General features: G+C 44.7%; 1 protein-coding gene across 1 annotated transcript in view; it reads left to right on the top strand.

The window, feature by feature from the left end:
- The first annotated feature begins 109 nt into the window (after positions 1-109).
- Positions 110-23032, top strand: part of LOC410293 (collectin-11) — a 62373-nt gene continuing 39450 nt past the window's right edge. The window contains exons 1-3 of the mRNA XM_006557421.3: positions 110-429; positions 2161-2338; positions 21242-21332. Of these exons, the coding sequence (XP_006557484.1) occupies positions 21248-21332 (85 nt within the window). The 5' untranslated portion in view covers positions 110-429; positions 2161-2338; positions 21242-21247. The remainder of the gene's footprint in view (positions 430-2160; positions 2339-21241; positions 21333-23032) is intronic.

Here is a 23032-nt window from a genome sequence, read left to right as displayed (position 1 = left end):
GGGAACGGCGATCCTTTCCTTCCATTCTCTCCCTCTCGGTTTCTTTCTCGTCTCACTCTCACCGGCTCGCCCGAGAATCGGGGAATGTCCTCGTGGCGAGAGTGGTCGTCAGTGTCTCGGTAGACCTCCATCTGGAACCTAGCTGCGTTCACAGGAAACGCTCGCTCGCTCGCTCGCTCGCTCGGTGTCACGTGTGTAACGCGAGGCGGAAACGCGGCGTGCCCGATGACGCGTAGAATCCCAAAGCCAGTAGACGAGGGATCACGGTGATCGCAACGTCTTCCGATTCGACTCGCTTGTTCGCAGATTCGATTGTCCGTCTCGTCGGTGCTACGTGTGCCGCGAATACGCAACGATCGTTCACTCGGTGTGATGAAACAGGATTGCGCCCGCTCGCTTTTGCGTCGTCGTCTCGATGCGTGGTCACAGGTGACGATCCTTGACAAACCAATCGTTCTTCGATTACTCTCGTTTCTATCGCTTTTCTCGAAATCTCGTTTATCGGACGTGTGAGAAGAAGAGCGTGGCTGTTTGGAAAAGCGAGATCGATTAAACGGCGTAACGGGCAGGTTGTTAAACGCGCACCGCTACGACCAATTGATGGGAGGCATTGTGTCGTTAATAGTTGGCTCGTTCGTTGTTAAACGAGGCATAACTCTTTCACCCGCGATCCCGTTGACACTGCATCAACGGTGTCTGAAAGCCAGCCACGGTGTGGTTCGCGGCGTGACGCGACCGCGAAAGGAAATTGCTCGAAATGACGACGGGGGTGAAAATCTCTCGATTTGCGCGCAATTTAATCGAACGATTCGACTGCATTAGACGCGGCGGCCGATCGGCGGCCGGGGCGAGGGTGCGATCTATGCCTGCCTGTAATCAGGAGGAAATAATTTGTTTGGTCAAGCACCAGTTACGCGAAATCTGATTGGTTACAGATAATCGATCGGTTTACGTAGCGCGAGGAGGAATTAGGGCCCGTTTCCCGGTTATCGTTGCTAATCGCTCGACCGTGCTCGCTTCCCGAATTTTGATTTTCATCCTACATTTGCTCACCAGTTTCAAACGAACATTTCCCCGGAAAATATGAAATCGAAATTAATTCGTTCGAACGAGCGTTTAATTGCCCGATAATCGATCGATAATCTTTCGTCCGCGCGTTAATCGCGATATTTTCAATTTACTTTCCCCGCATTAAATACGTTATTTCGATTTAGGTATTCTTTTGATTAAAAATATATTACATCGTGTAAGACGGGCGTGAAATTTTCGCGTAATTCATTTACACGGAATTTTCATTCGCGGTAAAAAAGCAAGAATTTCAGCAATCTTTCTTTGATCGATCGATAAAAGTTGCGCGAGATGTTTCGTTTCCGGTTCGAGTCGCCGGTTTTTCGCCTTTAAGATTCGAGGCAACGAAAATCGGCGACTTGTCGGTTCGCGACGGGAGTGGTTGGCACGACGTTACACGACGGGAACGTTCCGCGAGGGGAACGAATGAAAAGGGTGGAAAGCTCGGCGGGGATGAAGAGACTTCGATCCCTCTTTGATACCACGGATTTCCCCCCTCTCTCTTGCATGCGGTTTAAATTCACGAAAATCTTCTTTGGCAATTCCCTCCACGACACCGGAGAGCGTGCTCGAATCGCTCCATTTCCCATTTTTTTTCCTCCGACATCGACGAATTAAAGCACGTTGAACGATTCGATCGTTCAGTTCGATAATTTCTATCTTTAGAATTTTAAATTTTAAATTACTCCGCGAGAATTCTATTATTAACGAGTATTAAAAATAATCATTTTACGTTAAATGAACTTTGCACGAGACGCTATTTTTATCGTAATTAAATTTTCGCGGCATGCGATATTAGCCGCGCCCTCTAGCGGTTAATCGATAATCGATTCTGACATTAGATCGTGCGCGTCAGTCGTGCGCCCGGTACTGTAACGTTCGTCGTCTTTTTGTACGAATCGTCCGTTAATTCTTCACCTTTCGGCTTAAAACCGTTAAAATACTTTCGATTATCGCAGTGTCTTAATCTTGAGTGTAGTAATTGGTTCTTTTCGAATCGTGCGAACCTCGGGCGAAGCTTTCAATCGCGTAAATACATTTCGAATGGTTCTCGAGTGTCGATACACGGTGTGTTCTAATGGTGTGTTCTAGCTGAAACAAGTGCTGCGGGGAGTCGACAAATTTCAAGTGACATCGCTAGTGCCGCGAAACAATCTTACGCTTTATATGCTGTGCAACTGAAAGTAAAGTTAAGAAGGAAACGAAGAACGAGGAGAGGAGAAGAGAAAGACACCGAGGGAGGAGCTCCTTTAACCAGTTCGAAAAAACGGTGAGTCGACGAAATAAAGTTTAATAGCTTTTACGGTCGTTACTTTTCACGCATAATTATCCTATAGTTTAATAGTTTTCGAAGCGAAAACTTTGTGATGTCGCAAAATCACGAGGTAAAAGATCGATAGAAATGATAGGAAATGGCGGAAAATGGCGGGAAATGGCGGGAAATGGCGGGAACATGGCGGAACATTACGTGATGTCACGATGACATCGATTTCGCAACGATAATCGATAATCGATAGAGATTGGCGAATATATGTATCGAGACGAAATTTTATACGACGATTAATTTTATATTTTAATGTTCGTTTATAATCGTTAATACGATCTATTTTGAAGCGGTACATATTCGGTCGTGATATTAGATTATTCTTCTTGAAAAATTTCGAGGCCCTCGCGACATCTATGAATCGTAAACTATATTTCACATACACGTGCGCGATGCTTTGTGTTTTCGTCGAATGTTTCGCAATACATTTTTCTATGTATTTTCTTTTCTTTACACTTTTGATTATTTTTTAATTTTCTGATTAATCTTTCAGAAAATTAACTTTAAAAAAGAAACTTTTATGCTTAAAACTTCACATTATATATATATATATATATATATATATATATATATATATATATATATATATATATATGAATACACAGAGTCATCGCTTAGGAGGTTATATTCGAGGTTATGTTCGAAGGAAACACGTTTCTATTCTTTTGTGACAAGGATAAAAGTGAAAAATTAATTTTTGGAGATTTCCTTTAATTACGAATTTTAAGCGTATATTTCTTACACGTGTACCGCGACAAAGTATATTTAACGGACAAGACAGGTTTAAGTTTTGACATAATCGCGGACGATAAACAGTTCCGCGAAGAGTTAACGAGTAATTAAATAAGCGGGGAAATTATTTCCGTTCGCTCGAAGATAACTTTTTGCGAAGATGTAGCCGATAATTTTGATATACGAACGGTGCGAGACGGTACTAATTCTCGCGATAAAATTAACCAGAAAATGTTGGATATCCTATAACGGATGGAGAAATTTCGCTTCGTTGAAAATAATCTTTACGCTTTGAAATTTTTCACGTTTTTTCCAACGAAGATTATCGCGTAGGACGGGAAGGGAAGACGAGGCAACGAACGAATTTACCGAACATTTGCCTGCTAATTCACCTATGCGAACAGTGTAATCCGGTTATATTGTTGAAACCGCAGGAATGTGCGGCTGCGTACCTGTGCGGTTAATAGAACCTCTCCTATTCTCCGTCTATTCGCGCGTGTACACGCGCGTCCCCTGGTGTATTTACACGCGCGCGTGTGTGTGGCGCGCGCGTCGCCTGGCCGGTATGCACGGCTCGACCGCGAACAAAAGGGTGAGAAAGAAAGGAAACTGGGTCAATGTGATTTCGCGAACTCTTTCCGTACCCGCGATCGCAATTTAACTTGCACGACCGCGTGTTGTTCGTTGTGTTTTACGAACCTCCGTCGCCCCATTTCGCCTTCCTCCACTCGACGCCCCGTTTAAGCGAAAGAACAACCATTTAATGGGTGTAATCGGGGGCCGATTTTCACAGACAAAGGAATTCCACGATGAAATTTGCGCTCACCTGTGAATAGTTTTCTTCAGAGGGGAAACGTTGCTCTTGTTGCTCCCGAGTATTCGATATCTGTAAAGGTGTACTGTTTTACCGGTTTGATCACTTTCACTTCGCTAATGTATTTCGTTATATATTTCGCTCGTTACTCGAGCAACGCTTGGGAAACGAATTTATCATATCGGCCCTAACACGTACGATTTCAATACGAATCTATCGTACACTTTCGCTCACATCCATGATAATAATAATCATCGATATCCATGAGCCACCAGAGCTACCTTTTCCTATTCGTGGATTTAAAAATCGGCAAAATAGCGGGCGGATGAGAATGGAGAAAAAGCGGACAAGGTGGGACGAAATTCCGTGTCTCGATTATCGATTCCACACCCCTCCCCCCTCGCTACGTGTCCCGCAATCGAATTGGCCGGTTTGTCGAGGCTCGGCGAACGTTTGCCCGCCAATTTACTTAGGCACGACGTGCGTGAACCTGCGACAACCTCGTTAACGTTATCGGGCACACGGTAACGTGCAAATGCGCCGCGATTATCGCCCGGTGCAAATTACGCTCATCCCAGAGATTAAAATTTTCCCGTATTTCGCGAAAATTAAGGAACGAATCGAGAAAATTGTGGAGCGGGTGTTCCTCGCCACTCTTGATTGCTCTTGATGGAAAAGTAGGGATATAAATAGTCGAAACAAGTTTGCAACTAGTTTGATCAAATACGAGTTGAAGCATCGAAATGGAAAGTCAAATATTTGGGGGGAGGGGAGAGAAATAACAACGGAAAGAGAAATCTTGGAATAAACGTTGAAGGAATTAGCAGAAACCGATTATCCAACGTCTACTTATCTCCGTCAAGAACCTCTTAGTCCTTCTTATCGTTATTAAGAGCTTTTCGCCGAGTGAAAATAGAGGAGAAAGTCCGTGTTATCCTCCTCCCGGAAGTTTTGAAGAGCGTACACGCGACGGGAAGAAGCTCGACAGCCGAGAGAGAAATCGTGATCGATCGAAGCGCGATTAATTAAGACGTTCTCTCGATTATCGCTCCATCGTAAATTGGAATGGAATTTTAGAGCTCGTTGCGACGCTCGAGTTGGGAGCAGGCAGTTTAGAGACCCGGCGCGATTGTTAATTTTCGGGTTGGACGTCGTATTATCCGAGGGTGCAAATTGCCTCTCTCTTGGAACGAACTTGAGAGTTACCTGGACGTCTTAATGGGGTTGGCTCGTACTCGCCGCGGATTTAAACAACCTCCGCCCGGGAACCAACTTAACTCGCAGTTAACCGCGGTCGCGAATCCCTCGTTTCCTTCTCCCCGGGGCTTGAAACTCTCGTTTCGACCGGATCGAAATTAAGAAAACTCTCCTTTTACTCCGGTTTAAATTTCCTTCCGAATATTTTTCTTCCTTTCCACCGCCACTTTCGAGTCGTAGAAGAGAATCTCGTCGATGCATCGTAGAGATACTTTTTTCCCCTAGCATTTATGTTTTGTCGAATAGTTATTTCACGTTGTTTACGGGCGACGAGATACACGCGACGATATTTTAAACTTTCAAGTGGGAAGAAAAAAGGGAACGAAGATTGAAATATTTCACGCGTAAAAATGAATTGTTCCAGGATTAAATCGCATTTTTCACAGCTTCGAAAATCGGTATTTATTACGTTCCGCGCATATCGCATCGCGTATCCTTCTCTCGGTATCCACGTAATAAATCGAATCTCGGCTCGATTGTTTCCCGTTGTTAAATATTTACAAAGAACCCGTGTATTTTTTTTTTTTTTTCCCTGCAATTTGTTCCACGGTAAACAGAATCGGCGAGCGTACCACGGTCATCGAAATTGCATAAATTTTATTATCAATTGACCAATTCTAGCGCTTTTTCCCCCGCACGGTATTATCGACGTCCGATCGAACGAGCATCGATCGTGATTCCGGTGTACTCGTTTCTCGTACAAAAATAGAGTCGTTCGATAATTTTCTTCTTTTTTTTTCCTCCCCCGCGAATTTTGTTTCGGCAATTTCGCCGTGAAATACTCGATTTCGATACTCGTTGGACGATGATCGATTCGACGCGAGAATTTATATTCCGCAGGGATTATTATTCCGTATGGTTTGTAGCGGGTAAATCTGTAGCAGGGGTGAATTGGTTCGAATAAGTTGCCAGATAGACTAGAATACCGGTTGTTTAGATATCGATTATTGGATATTTGATTCGATTAAATCCGAATACCGATTCATTCATCCCCGATTACGTATAACCGATATAACTTTTGTTCCTATAATACTCTTTTGCGCGATATTATACAATTACACTCGAATTATCGATATCAGTTTTATCGATGTAATCAAGATATTGTCCAAGTGGTTTAAACAATTGAATTGTAATAGACGGTTCTCGATTCGACGAATAGAAAAAAACTCATTACTATAAATATCGTCCAAGTTGAAGCAAAATTCGTAGGGGAGAGACCCTTATTTGCATACGTCTTACGTCACCCAATCCGGCGCGACGAATGCTATAATTCTCGCAACCGCGACACTCTCCAACTCCGCAACGGAGACGGGAAACGGAACCGAGTCGAAATGACTGGGGAAGTGGCGAGCCGCGAAACGTCGCGAAATAATCGTCGTTGCGGATTCGCCCTCACGTCAATTATATCCGCGATCCACCAACAATTCCGCCATCTTCCTTCTTCCTCTTCCTCGATCTGTCCTTAAGAAGAGCGAAATTTCCACGCCTCGTCACAAACGTTGAACACTGTTCCCTCTTTCCTTCTTCTCGTTCCAATTTATGCGATATTTTTACATTTAAGCGGAAATTTCAAGTGAAACGAAACTCGAGTGCGTTAAACAAAGCGGGAAAAATTTGTCGCTTCGCGCGGCCGATCGACGGTGTTAAAAATTGATGGCGTTGCGCCGGAACAAGTCCGAGCGTCGGTCAGATTGTTCGGGCAACGTTCCAATCTTTTCGAAACTAATTACAGTCGCGGAAATTCATATCGATCTCGTCGATTAATTAAATAATGCGATCGCTAATTTTCTACCCTCCCCACCGTCGGGATATGAAATAATAATTTCGAAGGGGAAATTTTCTCACAACGACAGCCGGTAATCTCGATCGTAATATTTCCATGTTGCGCTATTCATTTCGCGTTACATACATTTCCAATAATTAAACTTCTCATTATCCCCTTCTTTCTGCTTCATTTTCGAACCGTTGCCGTGTTTATCGGCAACCGTGCTCCCCGCCTCATTTAACAAACAGAATGGCCAATTAACGCGACGATCGAGTTTAAAAATCATTTAACTCCCCCCCTCCTTCTCTCTCTCTCGCGGTTTTCCACCGGGTCGAAAATTGTCGGAACACAAATTTATTCTCCACATCGAATCGACGGGGGGGGGGGGAAGCGGTCGAGGAGACGGTTGAAAAATTCAAGGACCGATCCGTGCGCGGAATGGAAATTCTCGTCGGACGAGGAGCGTTCGAGACAACGTTCGTGCTCGATAATTGATCCTTCTCTGTCATTTTTCCTTCCCCCCTCTCTCTTTCTCTCCTCGATCGCGAATATTCCGAAATTCGAAACGAACCGTTCGTTAGAACTTTGAGTTGCAAGACGGAGTGATTTCCTCGTATTTACGTTGACACGTTGTACTCGTCGTAATTCTTTTATTAACCGGCGATTTATTCAATTATCGTCGGGAAAGATTCTCGCGAAACATTTTATTATTCGCTTTATCCGGCTTGGATAATAATGTATTGATTGCTCGTTTCTGCTTCGTTTTATTGCATCGTTAAAAACTTCGTAAAAGGCGATATCGGGGGGGGGGGGGGGGAAGGGGGAAAAATTAAAACGAACGGGCGATTTTTATAAAACGCTTTTCTCAACCAAACAAACCTGAAACGAGAAGCAATTTGCAGTGACAAAATATACGATAATCCTACGTAAGTAATTGCGAAAAGAAACAATTAAAACGAATACACTCTCCGTGTACACAACGAACCGTCACGACTCGTTCCACGAGCTTTCGAATAATTTCTCGCCAAGCGAAACATCGTGACTAATAATCCTTTTACGTAAACCGCGCCAAGGTAAAACGATCGCCGTGCGTATCCATCCATTTCCGCTTGGTCGTCGCCTCGCGTTTGAGCTCTAATTACGCCCCTCCATATCTCCAACCTTAATGCTTTCTAATCCCCGTTCTGGACACGGCGCACACGTGTCTCCTTTTGTCTCGTCGAAGCAAGGAGGAAAAAAAAAAAAAGAGAAAAGAAAAATCCGCAACCTCGATTATCCGCGATACGCGAGATAACCGCGCTCGATTTCCCGCTCGACCAGGTAAAAGTTAGTTCCTCAGGGGAGGGGATTAAAGGGAGAGGAATCGTGCAGATATATCCGAAAACCGGCGTTAACCGGCTTCCCCGCAGGCGGAATAACTCGGTTGGAACCGCTTTTGTTTCGGATCGGGGAAAAATGGCGGGCCAAATTGGAGCGTGTTTACGGAAACGGGAGAACGAAGCGAATTTTCGTTTCGTGCAATTAACAGCGGGCGAGAGAGAGAGAGAGAGAGATTTTTCTCGCTAATTGGCTGCCCGCTTCTTGCTCGGTCGCCCTTTAACACATAGATAGGATTCGTTTCTTCTCTCTCTCTCTTTCTTGGCCGAATTAGAGCAGGAAATATTCTGTTGGAAACTGGAAGGTGACGCGTGTAATATCCTGTTTCCGATAGGTCGCCGCGCCGTTTAACCTGGTTGCGCTCTTGGTTACGTAACGATTACGTAAGGTCACCGTGTGGCAGTGAACGCAACCAGGTGGGTTTATTGTTCCGTCGTCGAAGGATATAACGCGGGTTTCCCTCGATCGCGGTGAAAATGCACGGGTGACGCAATACGTTTGTTTCTCTCGCACGCGACGTGGAATTCGCGAGGCGTGCTGTCTGCTACCCACCGTGACGTAACGTGGAAATTTTCATCCATTTTCGAGGCGTTACGTTGAAAAATATTTGCATCGATAGGTCAAATTTTGGGGGAAAATTAATTTTTTATCGATCGACAATAAGAACTGTCATCGTTTCGATACGAGCAGCTATTTAGCTGTGGATGGGAAAAATATTTTCCAGAGTTTAATAATTTTCGAAAACTCGTAGCAATTAATCAGTTGGCCTTCCCGTCTAAGATCGGGATGCTAGTAGTTTGGGGCAAGAAACCGTTTAATCGATAAAAACGAGGGGAACGACGGGGGCAAAAAGTGGGAAATGATGGAGGTTAATGGTAACGCGATTCGGGCCAGATATGATTTCGCGAGAGGAATGCGGCCTACCGTCTCTATCAATCTCCGGCGAAGTCACCGGTCGGATCGCAAACAACTGGTCTAAGAAACCCGTTTTAGAAGCGAGACGTGACCCGAGCGGCGAGTGTCCCGAATGCCTGTCGAGAAAGAACTTTACCATTTGCCAGCCGGCCCCGCGATGCCGCGAGCCCCCGACAATATCCGCCGACACTTGGTAAATTGAGGCAAGATGGCGAAACTGTCGTAGAACCGGCGCGAACGACGCTGCAACTTTGACAACGATCGGGATAGAATCCACTCAGGATACGTACAAGTTTGCCAGACCGTAGTGGACGCGGTAGAATTCCTCCAGATTCCAAATTTCTCCCAAACTATGGTGGGATCGAATCGATATCCGTTTAACCGGCTATCTTTTCTTTCGATCCCTTCTTATCTCCTCCTCGATCATTCAATACAATACGATTCAACACTGATTTATTTTCCTCGTGAAACGTGTAACGACTCGATATTCCGTCGTTTCTCGCGTATTCCGATCGAGTAGAAGCGATCCAGTGCCCTTATTCTACCTGATTCGACCAACTTTCCGATCGTCTCGCTCGTTCTATTGACGTTCCGCGTTGTCCCTTGAATTTTGATCACCGTACACAACGTTTGCGCGTCGAATCAAGTAGAAATATTTAGATTACGTTCGAAGATGGAACGAAAGAGTCAACGATACTTTCTTCCTCCGATCATTAATTGACGAAATTCGTATTTCCCTCGATGTATATATATATATATATATATTTGGTCGGTCGATTCTCGAGCAATTGGCGAGTAATTGAAACTCACGGCGCGCGCACGGACTTTATTAAACTCGAGCAATGAAACTTTACACGCGGCGTTATTCTTTTTAAACGATCGGAGAGAAAGTTTTCTCATCGCGATAAAAACGATCCTCGTTCCGTCGAGACGAAATTCGGGAAGTGCGAGGCGAAACCGGCCTCTAAAATTCTTTCTCCCCGTACAACCGGAATAACTTCCGTGTTCGCATCGCCTTACGCAAATATTTCTCCGAGTTTTCTTCTCCTCCATTTTTCACTTCTCTGCAGAAAACGGGTTCGAGCCGATCCCTGTGAATTATTATTATTATTACTATGAAAAGAACTTGGATAAAAGTTTTACTTAGCCTTTTCCTTATCAAAAGTGGATTAATCAAAGAGAGAAAAAAGTACAATTCGTATTGGTTGTTTATAGTGAAAATATATCGAAGAGGTAGCGAAGATGGAAGAAAATTCGAAATCAAAGGGCAGCAACGTTCAATTTGAAAATCGTCATAGTGGTAATTATGCCTCGCGGCCATTGCGTAATTAGCGCTTTTTATCCCGTCGAACGTAAAACGCATTTTATGCGCGATATTAACGGTAATGGACGCAGGGTAGTAAAAGAGGGTCCGTGGACTTTGTCGATACTCCCCTCCTATCTTCCTTTCGCGATCGCGAAGGATCGTAAAGCGAATCCTCGTCTCGATTCTTCTACCTAAAAAAAAAAAAAGAAAGAAACCGTATTTCGATCCCAATCGAATAAGATTTATCGGCGAGCAAACCGTTTCCTTAATAATCAATCCTTATTTACCAGGACGTAAATTTAGGGAATTACGGGCGCAAGTTTATCAGGTGGTCGTTTGTCAGTTTATCGGGTTGACCGGTGACAACTTGGCAAATTAGCGATCGTTGGGGCAAAATTTGGTTTACGCGGCGATCTCGTTTGACAGAGCCTGTGAACGAAAAACTCTTTCGTTTCCCCATTGAATTCTCTTTCGACTAATGAGAGTTTCATCCGCTCATCGGATTCCGCGCGACAAATGGTCCTTCCCTTCGCAAACTTGCTTCATTAAAACGGCTGCATTAATTTGTCACAGATTCGCGAGCTCCAATCTCTTGAATTTCCGTCTAGGATTATGTCAAAGAGGAACCAACCATCCCTCGGTCAGATATATATATATATCTCTCTACCATCCCAACTTTCTACCTTTTATTTATTCTCTCGAAAACATCCTAACTGTACGTGGGCTCCCTCGAAAAAATTTCCCTCTATCAAAGCGTCAAAAATCATAGGATAAATTACACGAAACTTTCGAACCGATTTTTCACCTCGACCAAAGAAAAAACGTGGAAAGTTTATCTCTTGCCAAAGATGGAAGTTTCCACCTAGAGTCCACGAAAATCGACAAAATTTCTCGCTAATTAATTTATCTTGATAAATTTCGAGGAAATTTTTAGAATCCCCTTCTCCTCTTCATCGACTCCAACGATTCTCTCCTCAAATGCCACTCTCGACAGGTGTCGTGACGCCGAGTGAAACGATCGTTCGAGAGATCGAGGCATCGACTTGCGAGTCGAGCAGGCGATCAGCTGACTCAGGAGATGGCGCAGGTGATTCGTTTCACCTGTATCTTCCTCCTCCTCCTCCTCCTTCTCCTCTTCGTTCGAAAAGATCGATTTGACGACCTTTCGATAGTTGACCGGCCTGGAAAAGGTAAATCCTGGCTTCAGGTGAGCAAACAGGTGCATTCGACCAGGGGATCAGGTGACGCGAGAGATCGCGTTTCGAACCGGTTCCTCGCTCGCTGGAATCTCAGGTGCGCGAGGAACCTTGCACTCGATCGTCGTGTCCCCTCTATTTTCGTTACATTTTTCACGCTCCTTTATTTAGAACCCGTTATTCGATTATCATTTTTCCAATTAGTATTTACACAATTTAGAAGATCAACGTAACCGGATTAATTAAAAATGATGATTCGCCCGAGCGAGATTATATTAGCCGTGCAATAAATTAATTATTTTGCTAATTGCGTTATAAACTCGCCTCGACCTTTCGTAATTAATATCGTTACGTAACGAATTTACATACTTCACGCGTTTTAAAATCTCTGCCGATCTTTTCGACCAAATTTAAATTTACACGCGTTTATTTCCACGGAAATAAGTCGATCCGAAAAATAATTCATGAAATATTCGCGTCGCAACGTGGGAGAACTCGATTCCAACTCGAGAGGAGAAAAGAAAAGTAAGAGGAAGATTGGCGATCCTCCTTCCCGCTTGTTGTCCTGGTATCGAACACCTGTTCGCGCACCTGAATCACCTGGAACGTGAATTTATCTGCGCACACGGGGTCACCCGTCGAGAGTCCTCCTCGCGATCTTTACCGCTCTGGTAGGGGAGCTGTCGTTTTGTTTTAACCCTTTCGAACCTATGACTTCCCTTTCTAGGGAACGCGCAATCCTCCAACGCGATAACTCGAATCAAACCCGGATCCTCTTTTTCCAACCCGAGTTCTCTCCTAAAAAAAATTTATCGTTTTAGAAATCCGTGCCAATTTTTCGTACGCGACGAATATTCTGGTCCCTCGAATAATGAATAAAAGAAACCACGTATATTTATATATTCGTTCTAAAACGAGTATAAATTTCAGCTTAAATTTCTAGGTCAATGATCGGTATTAAAATATTGAAATAGAAAGAAAGGATACATCGGTTGTTTAAACACGAAGATACGTTATTAACGTATTCAATTTGACGGTCATTTACATGCGTGTATAATTGGAAGAGAAGACGAAGCAAAATTTCTTCGAGCCGATCGATCGACCGAAGGACGATGCGCTCGTTTAAAACGTTGAAATATTTGCGTTTGAACGGACTGTTTAAAATTGTCGAGAGAGTCGTAAAAAAGTCGGTATATACACGCCGATATTTTTCGAACGAGAGACACGTTTTTTCTTTACAAGATACACACATTGGACGTGTCGGCCGTCAATTCAGGTATATCGGCCGATTCCGCATGTCAGGAGAGCAGGAAATGCAGGTGGAGGACATCGATCGCGTTCCACCTGAGGCGAGTGCAACGTGCAACGTGTCTTGGTGCACTCGACTCTGTGAATATCGTTGTAGTGCATCTCGGACTAGGACAGTATACCTCGACCATTCGTCGTTACAGTTTTGCGCGTACGAAAAGCGAAGGGAAGAAAGGTAAAAAGTTTGTCAAAGTTGGAACGAGGGTTAAAGATCGGAACGATTCATCGCGACAATATATTTATACGCTTTGCGTATGATAATTAAATTCTCCTTTTTATATCCCTCCGTTTTATTATACGATTTGCGATTTTTCACGCTTCGAACACTTCTGACACTTTGCAAACAGGAACGACCCGATATTTACGATCCGTTGTATGCATTCCATTCTCGATGAAAAAGGAGATAATAAAGAAGATTCAGGAAATACCAGAGAGGATGTTAAAACTTGTAATCATTCTCCGATTTCATACGACTTTCTACGCAAAAATTTCCTCGATCGCCTCGCCGACATTTATTCCATCTCAAAAAGATTAAAATTCCACTCGAAACTCGCGTAACGTAATCTTATTTTAATCGGGATGATAATTAAAGTAAATTAAAGAAAGAGGGTTAACGAAGCTGCGAAATTCGTGTCGCGAATGTTGTCGGTCCAGAAGAAAATGGACTATCGATCGCGTGGAATCGCAAACGGGGACACGGGTGACAAAACTGGTGTCTCTTCTCCAAACTTGTTTTCGTTAAAAAAAAACCGATATTAAACTCGCGTTTATTAACCGTTCGATTCGAAGATTCGAATGGGAAAAAAAATTAAAAGTCAGGCCAAACGCCCGAATAAAAGTTGGCCAGATTTGCATTTGTCCCAATTTCACGGAACACGAAAGTGGCGAATCCATAGCGTTAACTCGACGGAACGATCGAGCTTTTCTCCACGATTTAGAAAAGCGAACGTTTGTCTGGCTGGCGACAAAGCGCAATTACGCGACGCGAGGTGAAAAATTTCCATCCGACTCGTACGCGTTTTATTATTCGAATATCAAGAAATAGCGCATAACGTGGACGAATTATTCGTGCTCGTTCGTTCGTTAAATAATACTCGACTATCGATTTTCCGTCAATAAACGCGTTCGAAAACAACATAGAGCCTGTGTCTATTCGTAGAATCGAATATTAATTATCGATTCAAACTCTTAAATCCTTTCGTTAATCGAGCTTTGGAAACGTAGGAATGATCATCTCTCGAATCGTAGGTCGGAATGATGGCGCGCGAGAGAAGGAAAGGCGAGGTAAGACTCGGTCGACGTCCACCGATTTCTTGTTAACCTGTTACTTCCTCGTGCGGTTTACCCCTACCATGGACGTGGGACGGCGGCAAGAGGAGAAGGAAGGAAGGAAGGAAGGAAGGGATGGAGGAGGTGGGGATGGAGAACCGCGACCTTACACCTTGGCCGTCCCACGGCTGCGACATCCTTCCATATCTGGTGCCCTGTTCGCCCACGCTCGTGGAATTTACCTGAAAAGGAAATCCGAGCTTCCTTTACCTGCTCACGCGCGTTGTACGTGTGCTCGTCACGCGGCGAGAACATCGACGCGCCACCACCTCGCCGCGTCGCCTCTCGTGCTCCCCTGGTATTCCCCACTCTCGCGCGAATCATCGCGTGGATCGAGCCAACCAAACTTTTGCGTTTCGCCTTTCCAGCTACGAGAAAATGTTGCGGAACGGAAGAGTCTCGAGACGAGTTAATTCTATCGATCCAATCTTTTTGTCCGTGGTGGATTGTTTACTCGATATTTAATCGCGACCGAGCGTTTAGGAGGAAAGGTTTTCTGGGTCGAGTGTTCCAGCGGAGAAAAAGTTAATTTTAAATTTACTTTTGATTCCAAGTATGAAAAGAAATTCGTTATTCTTTTTCCCGATTTTAAATAATTGTTTCACGTATATATATAGATATACGAAATACAAAAAAATACAAGGAAAATGGAAGCAAAATGGAATATATTCGCGTATTCTTCGTGGAATTCGGGTGGGAGGCGAATCGTAGAGGGAGAAGGAACGTGCGAACGAAAGCTTAAAGATAAAAGTGGGAGGTGTGGGCGTTGGACCAGGTAAAAGGCTGCACCTCTGATTCCCAGGCGAGCAGCAGATGGAAGAATCAGCTCGATCGCAGGTTGCATCGGTGCTAAAAGCAATCGCGTGTAACGCCCACCGATATCCTCTATCGTCTCCGAAAAAATGATCATCCGTGTAATAAATTCCTCGATATTCGTGGATCCCTCGCGCTTCAAGCGTTTCACAGCCGGCGTCACAGCGAATCGCTTCGACGCGTAAAATTCGATTTGATCGTTTCACCGAGTATTTGTCATCCTTTTTTTCTTTTCTTTTTTTCTGGCGAATCGTTCTCGGTAAAATGAAATTCATCGAGATTCGGAACTCGAATTATTTGTAGAAATAACCTTTCGCGTATTCGTTTTCGCTCTTTTTCTATTTCATTACGAGTCGGTGGACTCGATAATATTTCGATATTCTTACGCGAATCTTTCGTAAAATTTGAGAACGAAGCTACTTGTGATCGTCGGCGAGCGAGGGCAGTCATCCGGCATCGATTAACGTTCGTCGGACGACGGTGCTCGGCGGTGGACGCCTGCGTAATAATCCGTGAGGGTTGGTCACGCAGGTGCAAAACGTAACGCGTTGCCAGACGAATCGACGTGCGCAGAGTCGCTGGTTATTGGTATCGCGTTAACCGGCTAGCAGAAACGCCTCGAAGCTCTTTCGCGACCGAGAACCAAAGTCGTTTCACTTTCCTCGTTGCGGCGATCCTAGAGTCCAGTCCGAAGGACGAATCGGGTCGTTGATCCTCGCGACAAAGACGCTGATCGTGCGATTATTGTTCTGGCATTTTTCTTTCCGTTGCTCGTTTCTCGCGCGTTACCTTTGAATAAATTGCTTCAATTTGAACGGAGAAACGGATCTAGTCGATTCAAAGAGCGTTCTCTTTTTTTCTTCTCATTCACTCGTGTCGAATTATTTTTAAATACTCGTTTGAATGCTCGATGGTTGCGGAGCGAGTATCCTTATTGCGTCGATCGGAGCGTCGTTAAACTCGTTGCCAGCGTTTTTCTCTCCTCGGCCACCTCGCACGACGGACGGAACGAGGTTGCGGTAGCGTGCAACACTCGCCATATAAGAGGGTATCATGAGAACGAGAAAGTAATCCCTGGTTATGCAAAAACCCTGACATTCCGATACACGGGAACGTTCTAACCGCGTGCTCGCCGATTATGCTCCAACGAGTTAAACGGTCCCAACGGTTTTACACGCGAGCCACAAATTGTCGAAACGCGTTCGATATTCGTTCGAATAACTGCGTTGAAGGTATCGTAAATTGAAAAAGATTATCGATACATGGGAATAATTTTATTTTATTCGTAAGAAAATGTATATATTTTTCTCCTGATCATTTTATTTTGAAATAAAATGATCTTTCGATCGAATAAATTGGAATTACGAAAACGGTGGGGAAAAACGGTGGCGTTGTCCAATTTCCAGGGCCGCGTTCCATCGATCACAAAGCGGCAAAAGCCCTCCCCTCTCCCCTGGCTCCCTAAACCACGACGTTTAATTAAATTCCGCAAGCTGGAAGGCCGATTGTAATCCCGGACTAATGTACGCACGGTCTGCTTATGCTTACCATAAAGCTACCCCTAGAGAAATCCCGGCCCAGGTGAGCTCCCGGGACAGGTGTATCGATCAGTCGGTTAATTAAATGCCTGCTAGTCCATCCCCACGGGCTCTCCACCCGTTCTCTGATACCCTGTTACCCTCCACCGGTCCCTTGCCCCCGCGGTTTTTCCGCTCAAACTCTCGAGACGAGAGCGGATTTTCATCGATCAACAGGTGGCCCTTACGCTCGTCCCTACCATCCTCTCCCAATCCTCTCCCGAAACCTACAACCTTTTTTCCTTTTCTTTTTTTTTTGAATCGTTCCTTTACGTGAAATCAACAGAGATCTTCTTTCCAGAAGCCAAAATTTTATAATTTCTACTCGCTTCGTTAATTTTACGAATATGGTATTCGTCGATTAAAATTTCGGGAGATCGACTCCATCATGGACGGATGGATGGATGGATGGATTCGCGCCTTTTAATCGGCGAGGCGAAGCTTTTCTTTTACCCCATCATTGCTCCTTTTGTTCGCTCTCAATCACCGCTTTTCACTCGCTTCATTCGCCGATCGTCCGAGCGAATTAAAGCATTTTCGCTTGATTTCGGTAGTCAACGGCAGGAAAATGAGCGACCCCTGTACATAAATAAAACGGCACGAGATCGGTAATGAGATATTAAACGAGAGGGGGGGCGTAATGAAATTTCAAATACGATTTAAATTAATCGGAGGCGGCGCGGCGCGGTTTAATTCATCATCTTGTCTCCTTTTGTAAAATATTAATAAGCCGGGTCGACAGCCCCTGGATTTAATATCCAGGAACCGATTGGAAAATATCCAGTCCCGACAGTTGATCGGAAATCGAGCGGCCGTTTTCACGAGTAATTATTCGTCCGGGTGATCGACAGAGGCCGGGATAATTGGATCCGATCCGATTAAAGTTCGGACAATTATCAAAACTGGGGGGAATCGCAACTTGTACCAACCTGTCTAATTATCGCCCCCCTCTCCAACGAGAAATCGATAGTTTCGCCAAAGATCCGATAAAACGGATGGGAAAGAAATACTCGGAGCATGTATTAATTTCCTGGAGGAATTCTCGAGATTTCTCCTCCCTTCTTCTCGATCGACGGACGAGAAATACGCGTATTACCTTGTTTCCCCGCCCGTCACGTTCCAATCTCGACGAACACGTTTGCGAAGGGAAAATGGATAAAATATCGAGCCTCGGTCGGCCACGTTTTCTTACGTTCCGCCCCTCTCTTTCCATTATCCCTCCTCTCAAGTACACGCGGCCTCTTTCGACCATCTCCGACAAATCGGAAACGCATATCCACTTCCCTTTCGATATTATTCTCGAGTTTCCTCCTTTAATCATTCCAAACAGTTCCTCCTACTATTAAGACTCATCGAACAAAGTAAATAAATTTTTGAGAATCTCGTAGTATTTTTTCTTTCTCAGAGGATTAGCATTAATTAATGGAAGCATCGATTAAAAGTAAGGTGGAAGAGCGATTAGAGTTTCGTTATTTGGTGTGGAAGAGGAGACGGGTTTATTACTTTCCGCGTGCGGGGTCACAATGGGAGACGAGGAGGAGGAGGAGGATGGGACGCGATAGCAATAAGGGAGGCGAAGTAATATCAAGAAACATACCGCGGAAAACGAAGCAGACGCAACGTTCAGGTGGTTCATCTCGGTGATTCCGGGGACGGGTTGAACTTTCATCTTCTTCCGGCTTTATCCCCGCCCTCTTTAATTCTCGCCCCCCCAAGAATCGGGATGAGAGTTGCTCGCCATTAATAATCCGCCAGCTATCGTCCCTGCAAACTTATTTCTGTTTATTCCTGACCTTACGCCGTACCTGGATTAACTTCCTCTCCCTGTTGAAAAGAGCGGGGATATTTCGAGAGTCTCTCGATCGTCCAACGAGGAAAGCATCTCTCGAAATTCTTCGGTTTTTCGCCGGTTACCGGCAATTTCCCTCGAGTCTGAGGTTACAAAGTATTTTACGCATCGGGGGTGAGCGAGTTTGGAGCAATAAGGCCATCTCGAGAATCGAGACGAAACGTCTCGCGCGTTGCTGCAAGCGTTTACGAGACAAGGGGCAACGTGACCGGAATACTCGCGCAAGTATATAACGCGATTAGCAAAGTTTACCGAAACGCAGCCGCCAAAGGCTGGAACTTTCCGAAATGATTTCATTAGCGGCGAGGTTAATTCGGAGTGGCGGGTAAGTTGGGGCACAATGCCTCGCATCTCAATCGTATCGACCTGCGAATATTTTAGCTCGAACGAGGACGACGTCGACTCCATCGATAACGATCACTTGGAAGATCTCGAAAAAGCTACTATTTTCGAGTGGATGCCAGATCGCAGATATGGTTAACAAAGTTTGGAAAGTTTCGGACGGAAGTGAATTTGTCGGCGGTGAACAGAGGCACCGGTTTAATCTCCCGGGAAGCTACTTAGGCAGCGAGTTTGCTCGATCGCCGCCCTTTCTTGCGGGGATCTTGCCCCTCTCCGTTCCGTGACGAACAGCCCTAATTATCACTCGGTCGGATGTGGCCGGAAATTCCCTCGCAAATCCTCCCATTCTCCTCATTTTTCCCTCCGAGAATTCCGACTCTCAAACGTTCCCTCCTCGCGAGGACGGTTGAGAAATGAAGGAAAGAACCGCCATCCGTCTCGATAATCCCGACATTTCCAAGGCTTAACGGAACCGTAATCGTTCCCATCTTCGATTTTTAGAATTTCTCGGGGACGGGAATTCGGGTGGACAACGGAATTCGCTCGTTTCCAAGACTCGTCCACCGCGCGAGGATATCGTCGAATACTTTGGCGCGAATTTCGCCGCGAATTTGCCGAGATCGTGGAACACAAGTTGGTAGCAACGCTGTTAAACAATTATATCGAAGCATTCCAACAATTCGCTGGCCCGAGATACGACGATATTATATCCGGACGAATCTCCTCCATTTTACATCCCATTATTTTCAACATCCCTTCGAACTTGGATCGATCGTTGTTCGGAAGAGAGAGGTATCGATCGGATCGAAATGCATCTCCTCGTTTCATTGGCCATCGAATATTTCAGATCCGGGTAACCGTGAAACGAGATACGCGCGAGGTGGCCAGCTCCTCCTCCGATCGATCCGACGTAGGATCCTCCGAGGTGACGTTCCACTCTCCAAATCCTCTTACCTCGGAGAAGGAGCTTCCACCGGACCGTGTCCCTCTCCTCTTCTCTCTGGAAAAATGGAATGGTTTCGTTCCGGGATATTTTTCCGGGAGGGAAAGGAAGGATAAGCGAGAGACGTAGGCCGGCGCTGACAAAGTCGTCTATCTAGGAATCTTTGCTCGTCCGTCCGCGAAATAAGCGAGAGATAAACCGCCTCTATCTTCTATCTATCTATCTTCGATCACTCGAGATACTCCAAGATTTGCGAAAAAGCTTAGATAAGCTGTACCCTCTGCGATTAGTTTCAACGATAGAAATTGACGAAGGAATGGGAGAGCGCCACTTTTGATTCGTCGTATGGCCGGCAGAGAGATATTCGAAAGAATGATCCAAGATTCGCAAAGAAATCTGTACGTCCTTTGCGATTAGTTTCAACGATAGAAATTGGCGAAGGAATGGGAGAGCACCACTTTTGATTCGTCGCATAGCCGGCAGAGAGATATTCGAAAGAATGATCCAAGATTCGCGAAGAAGCCTAGGTAAACTGTACGTCTCTCTGCGATTAGTTTCAACGATAGAAATTGACGAAGGAATGGGAGAGCGCCACTTTTGATTCGTCGCATAGCCGGCAGAGATATCCGAAAGAATGGTCCAAGATTCGCGAAGAAGTCTGTACGTCCTCTGCGATTAGTTTCAACGGTAGAAATTGGCGAAGGAGAGCGCCACTTTTGATTCGTCGCATGGCCGGCAGAGAGATATTCGAAAGAATGATCCAAGATTCGCAAAGAAGCTTAGGTAAGCTGTATCCTCTGCGATTAGTTTCAATGATAGAAATTGGCGAAGGAGAGCGCCACTTTTGATTCGTCGCATAGCCGGCAGAGAGATATCCGAAAGAATAATCCAAGATTCGCGAAGAAGCCTGGATAAGGGTAAAGTGTATGTCCTCTGCGATTAGTTTCAACGGTAGAAATTGGCGAAGGAGAGCGCCACTTTACGCTTCGTCCTTCGTTGACGTGGACGGATCGAATCGACTCGCTTTTGATTCGTCACATGGCCGACAAAGAGAGAGAGAGAGAGAGTATTACGATCGATGGCCTATACAGGACAGGAAGATCGTGGTCCATTTCGCGTTAATGCCAGCATGTGTTGGCGAAGCGGAGTCACTGTGCGCAAATTGTTGGCCGCTTTTGTTTGCCGGGGCGGAAATAGCGGCACGGTTTCGCATTGTCGGGGATAAGTCCTCTTGTTCGAAACGATCCACGATGATCACGGATAGATTGGGTATCGATCGATTGGAAAAAGATTCGAGTCGCTATTAATCGATGTGTCTGCTTGCAGGTCGAAATGAGAAGGTGCGGCTTCGTCCTGTGGCTGGTCCTCGCTTGCCTCACCAGCGACGCGTTGCAACAGTACAGGGAAAAGAACATAAGTGAGTGATCATTCTCTCTTTCCTCTTACTCGCGTGTCTCGTTTCGCGTCCCGAAATTTTAAAATTTTAAAAAAGGGAAAAGTAGGCCGAGTTGATTAGAGTCGTTGCCAAAAATTAGGTTCGATCAAATTGAATCTCGGTTCCAATCTCGAACGTATTTTCTAATCTAAATCTTTACTCGATACTTTTTTTAGAAACCTATTCCTCGTCTTTTGAATTATTCATCGTTCGTGTATTACCGATGTTTTTTAACGAACCGTGTGATACATCTTGTTATCGATTCAACTTTCGTACAACTATTTTCCACCAGGTAAAAACGTCCCTGGAATACGTTATGTATTTTAGATAAGGAATATTTATAAAATTCTATCCCATCCTCCGTCGTACGGAAGATGCGCGAGTAATTTTAAAAAAATTGTCTTCGACGTGGAAGCAAGATCCGCGTAAAAGGGGATATTTCTACATTTTCCATACGTGGAAAACGTGTCTGAGCGATTTTAAAAAAAATGTATTCTTCTCGTGAAAAAAAAAATAAAAAAGAAGAGAAAATTTTCGAATCAATCGTTTATCCCACTTTACCGGCTCGAGCGTCCGTCTCTCTCTTATTACGAAGAAAAGGAAACAAAAAAAAGAAAAATAGGAAACGTACGGTAGCGACAAAAAAATCCAAACGTCGTATTTCTCTTGCTTCCTGAATCGCGTTCCCTTGCCAGTGGCATTGAAAAAAGGACGGAAAAAGGGAGATGGCACACCCCCCTTCGCGTACGCCATAACTATAAATCCGCCCGAAACGAACGTTCCGAAATACCTCTGCCGAAAAATCACCTTTTTGCCAACTTTTTTTTCCCCGTCTCGATCGCGATGTGACGCATAAATGAATTATCCATCGACGAATTAACGAAACGACGGCGAATGATTCAAAGATTCGAGCTTTTTCTCCAACAGGAAAGGAGAAAAATAATCGTTCCTCCCGCGATGTTTATGAATGGATATATATACACGTATGGGCGGAATATGGAAAGAAGGGAGGAACATATGGGAGACGAGATTCTCTATCCGTTCGATAAACTCGACGCATCGAAATCGAGGGGGAGGGAGGCTTTGGAATTGGAGGGAGGGACTCGAAAGCAGCCGACGAATACCCCGGTGATATTGGGAGCAGATTGGAAGCGAAGAATCCGCGGCGAGATTGAAAAGTTCACTCCCGATTCCCTTTTACCGCGGACAAGACGGCGGGATGGTAAAAAGGGAAAATTAAGCGCGGCCACGTAAGCGGAAAAACCAACCCTGTCGTTCTCAAAGCGCCTCCCCTCCCATTTTTCAAACTTTTCCTTCCGTTTTTAAAATATCCAGCTCGCGGTGTTAGATTTTCTCTTCGAGTCTCTTCGAGAATTTTAACCTTAAACGGGTTATCGATATTGCCTCAAATTTTGATATCCAACTCGTTCGAATTAAATACAAAATAAAAATTTCCTTCTCTCGAGAAAGTATCGATCGGGGCATAAACTGAGAGAATTCCTTTGCCGATATCAAAGATTTTTCCAACCGAGTAGAACAATCGTATTTTTCAATCCGGAAAAGACGTATTTTCCAGCTAAATAATCTTGGAGGATTCGTTCCTCGAAATCGTATTACGGTTAAGAAGATATACCAAATAATAAAGCAGATTCGATATTACATTTTTTTTCTCATAAATTCGA

Source organism: Apis mellifera, linkage group LG11, assembly GCF_003254395.2.
Source record: "Apis mellifera strain DH4 linkage group LG11, Amel_HAv3.1, whole genome shotgun sequence".
NCBI classification, from domain to species: Eukaryota; Metazoa; Arthropoda; class Insecta; order Hymenoptera; family Apidae; genus Apis; species Apis mellifera.
This window is presented reverse-complemented; position numbering and strand designations above follow the sequence as displayed.